Here is a 4342-nt window from a genome sequence, read left to right on the forward strand (position 1 = left end):
TGTTAAATATAATTGATGAGTTATGCATGCATGCATATATTATTTCTCTCGGCTTTCACTCTATTCTGCTAATAATTAAAGTTGACGATGGAAGATTTGATGTCATGGACTCACCAGATAAAGATCCTAAGGTTATGACGCTCACTCGCTCAGCAAGAAGGCAAAGGCCGTAAGGGATGCGATGACTTCATCGAAGAGGGTGAAAGCATCGATTTACAAGTGCATCACCGGCATCTCATCAAACTTGATCTTGAGATATCAAAAGAATGATGCATGGTGAATGGTTTCAATGAATAAGGAAGAGGAGAAAATCAAGCTTAAGAGGGCAAGAGTTGCAGTCAAAAAAGGAAATGGAATTCGTGATTTGATGCCAATACGTCGAACATGGATTTGTAAGCGAGGGTGTGCCATATGATAGATCGTTAACACATCGCACAGTAAATGGGATTTCATCGGCACCAACACTGGGGCGTCAGAAGAGCAAACGCATGCGACGACTGAAAGAGACAACATTTTCCATCTAATATAGTAATATGTATGTGGTGTTGTGATATGTGTGGCTGGACATGGTAGCATTTTGGTGGCTGAGAAAATCTAAATTCAATTTTATAAAAATGCAAAAAAGCCTTATTGGAGGTCCGTATTGGGATTAGTACGATGGTAACTATTGTTGGGGCTCAAGTAGCACCACACGGGTGTATATGTTTTGTTTATTTGAAATGCATTTTAAATATAATTGAAAATATTTAAGAAAATATAAAACAAAATGTTTTGTGTATATGTTCATATTTGACATGCTCACAAAGTTGTTTCAGCAAAAAATAACATTTGCGGCGGTCTATGTAAAAAAGAAAAAATGTACTAAATAAGGCATTTATGGAGACCTTTTTTTTGTGTTTCTTACACATGGCACAGGAAATGTCTATTAGGCGAAACATTAAGTATTTGCATAAATTATTGAAATATGCATGCAAAACTTTTTCCAAAAGCGAGAAAAACTCCATCCCTTTTCTTTTGACATCCCCATGCTGCCACACCACAGGGGGGGACATGGAGACGTCAAAAAAGGGATCCTATCACTATCAACTAATTTGTTTTGACCTAGGATAATAAGCTCATGAGCTTGGTCTTACTTCACCCTAAACGAAAGAAGACTAACTTTTTTCGTAAAAATTTTAGCATTCCAAAATTTATACTCTTCCGCTCACTAATATAAGATGATTTAAGTTTTAAAAGATTCATCTATTTTACTCACTTCGTCTAAAAATAGGTTTCTTACTTTTTTCTATATTCAGATGTATCTAGATGTATTTTAGTTAGAGATATACATCTGTATCTAGTTAAAGTTGATACACCTATTTTTAGATAGATGGAATATTATGTATCTAGTCTACTATTTTTAATGTGTTGATTCACTCACTATAACATGTACTATCTAGTTTTACTTTGAAGTGTTTAACGCTACTCATGGTGGGGAGTAACATAAGGTGGTGTCATGCATAACTTACTACGTAGTACTTACTACATTTATAGTGGAAAGTAACTTAGAGGTGATATCATGCAAAGTCTCATTTATTAGTTTGTAGACTCATTTTGTCTTGGAGTGTGTAATGTTATGGTAACATAGCTAGTTACCGCCCCCTATCTTCCTTCATTTGTTGTTATGCCATTCGCCAAAACACCTTGAAGTGTGTGTTACTAGCTATGTTATTCCCACTATAAGCTGTCTACAATATTTTATTTTACGAAACATAAAGAGTATATTTTTAAATAAAGAAAACATATGCACCGAGATTTAAAAAAAAATGCATCTCAACTATCCGACACTATTGCGAGAGGGGCGTACTTGTAGCGCGGTTGAAGATTGTCTAACTTGCGCGTCTACAGAGTGAGGTGCTGAAACGCGAGCGCCAAGGAACTGGAAGTCCAAGCGGAATCTAAAAGGCAACGAGTGGCCCTAATAGACACTGATGATGGGAGTAAAATTTTCCACAATGACGCGGAAACGCACACCACCCCTGCCCACCTCACGCCGCGCTCGTCATCCGCTGTCGTCACGCGCTCGTCATGTGTCTTGCCGGCTCTTTCCTGGATACTTCCCCCTTGAACATCCCTCCACACGAAGGAACCTATTATTCAATTTTTTCCGCAGGTAAATAAGGCACAACTATGGTCCAGTTTCCACGTGAACGAATCCCACGATGGCCGTTCTGAGCCGAGAGATCCAGGTCCCACCTGTCAGTACGAGTGACAACCAAACGATGCAGTGCAGCAGTGCACCAGGTCCACAAAGCTGCGAGTGACAAGAGGCTGGCCTCGTGCGTTCACACTTTGCAAACTATTCCCAGAACGTAGCCCACGGAGCTCCGGTGAGCCCTTCCCATGAGTGGCCCACTCGTCCTGCACCCGCCTGCGCCTTCGCACCATGCACCGGGTCCAGGTAAGGCCGACACAGCGTTGCTCGACGCCAATCGGCGCTCCCCGTCGCCCACGCTTCGAAAGCTAAGCCACGCTACGGACGAATAAACGCAGCCCACAAAGTTCAAGTGCACCTGCGTCTACCGTAACCCGTGTAGACGCTCACCTGTCAGTCTACCAACCCGTTCGAGGACCACGGCACCGAGCCTACGCACGGCGGCATCACGCTCTCAGACAAGTAAACGCCAACGCATCTGGCCCAATCGGCAGCCATGAGGATCCACGATAAATACCAAGCCTCCCCTCTCCTCACGCTCTCGCCCTGCACTTGCCTTGCTGCTTCCTCACGCTCTCGCGCTCTAGCTCCATCACTCTCGGCCACTTGCTTTCGAGCTAGGCGAGTCTGCTTCGACGGTTGTACTCCATGTCGTCTATGGCGCCGCCCCCGCCGTTCGCGCAGGTGGTGGATGACCTGATCAAGGGGCAGCAGTTCGCGGCGCAGCTGCAGGATCTCCTCCGGGCCTCGCCCAAGGCGGGGCTCATCGTCGACCAGATCCTCCACACCTTCTCCCGTGCCATCCACGCCGCCGAGGCCGCAGCCGCCACCACTGCCGGCGAGTGGTCGTCCGACGTGCAGAGCGAGGTCACTGACGGCGGGAGCGGCGGCGGGAAGAGGAAGTCCGCCGCCGGAGGAGGGGACCGCAGGGCTTGCCGGAGAAAGTGAGTATTAGGCCCGAGCTCATGATTCTTGATTCATCAGTATTGTTTACGCATTTTCTTTCTCTCTGTATTACCTATCTATTACCACGAGCTTGTTAACTAAATGGATCGATCTCGTTCCAGGACCCAGCAATCGTCCGTTGTCACCAAAACCTTGAAGAGCTTGGACGACGGGCTCTCATGGCGCAAATACGGCCAGAAGGACATACAGAACTGCAAGCACCCAAAGTACGTTTCTGCCCTCCAATGATTTACTACCACTGTTGCAACTACTAATAACTGCCAAAAAACAAAACACAACAACCAGCTCCGCCTGTAATTAATCGTTGGGTCTCCGTCAACTGACAAATGCAACTGTGGATGTGTTTTCGTTCCACAGGGCTTACTTCCGGTGCACGCACAAGTACGACCAGCTCTGCGCCGCGCAGCGGCAGGTGCAGCTCTGCGAGGACGATTCGGGCACGTTCAAGGTCACCTACCTCGGCGTCCACACCTGCCAGGACCCCGCCGATGTCCCGCCGAACGTACACCACCAGACGGCGGGCACCTCCGATGCCCTTCAGGCCGGCTTCCACCTCATCAGCTTCGCCCCCAACGCCGTCGCCACCCCCGCCTCCACCACCAGCACCATGACCACGAGCACCACCAACTACCAGCTTACGGCCGGCCCATCGATCGGGTCCGGCCCGCAGAGCCTCAAGCTGGAGGGCGGCGACCACGAGGAGGTGCTCAGCAGCAACACCCCCGGCTGCTCTGCCCTGCGCAGCACCGGTGCCGGGGCGGCCACGGCGCCAACTTGGCCGGCGGACCAGGGCGACGTGACCTCCGCACTGCAGTACGGTGGCGACGTCCACTTCGGAGATTTTGACGATGATTATAGCATGTATCTTCTTGGGGACCTAGTACCGTACCACTATTAATCATTGATGATCACTCATCGATCGAGCTGTAGTAGCTCGAGAGGTATCCCAAGGATCGATCGATGCACTTGTATATAACTATATATTAGTTGATAGGCCATGCTAGCTATTCGGCAAGGATTACAACAAGGCTTGTGTTGTTGCATGACTTGAGATCCAAGTTTATTTCCCTCTTTTCTCTAATTAAACCTAACCTTTTTGTAGTACAATCAAGTTGCTTGAACCTAACCACAAATATAACTAGGTCAACACGCTTCAATCACAGCACCATGCATTTTCAAATT

General features: G+C 47.4%; 1 protein-coding gene across 1 annotated transcript; it reads left to right on the forward strand.

Moving 5' to 3' along the window:
• The first annotated feature begins 2819 nt into the window (after positions 1 to 2819).
• On the forward strand, positions 2820 to 4058 carry LOC124707854 (transcription factor WRKY45-1-like). The gene is made up of 3 exons (XM_047239551.1): positions 2820 to 3138; positions 3262 to 3366; positions 3518 to 4058. Exons 1-3 carry the CDS (start codon positions 2843 to 2845, stop codon positions 4056 to 4058), a joined length of 942 nt encoding a protein of 313 aa, XP_047095507.1. The 5' UTR covers positions 2820 to 2842.
• Positions 4059 to 4342: the final 284 nt, after the last annotated feature.

Source organism: Lolium rigidum, chromosome 4 (assembly GCF_022539505.1).
Source record: "Lolium rigidum isolate FL_2022 chromosome 4, APGP_CSIRO_Lrig_0.1, whole genome shotgun sequence".
Classification (NCBI taxonomy): Eukaryota; Viridiplantae; Streptophyta; class Magnoliopsida; order Poales; family Poaceae; genus Lolium; species Lolium rigidum.

What these genes read in the sequence shown, in the direction of transcription:
- LOC124707854 (XM_047239551.1), top strand. Translation starts at nt 2,843, where the DNA reads ATGTCGTCTATGGCGCCGCCCCCGCCGTTCGCGCAGGTGGTGGATGAC. An exon ending in CGCAGGGCTTGCCGGAGAAA is followed by an intron (nt 3,139 to 3,261) that starts GTGAGTATTAGG and finishes ATCTCGTTCCAG; the next exon opens with GACCCAGCAATCGTCCGTTG. An exon ending in CAGAACTGCAAGCACCCAAA is followed by an intron (nt 3,367 to 3,517) that starts GTACGTTTCTGC and finishes TTCGTTCCACAG; the next exon opens with GGCTTACTTCCGGTGCACGC.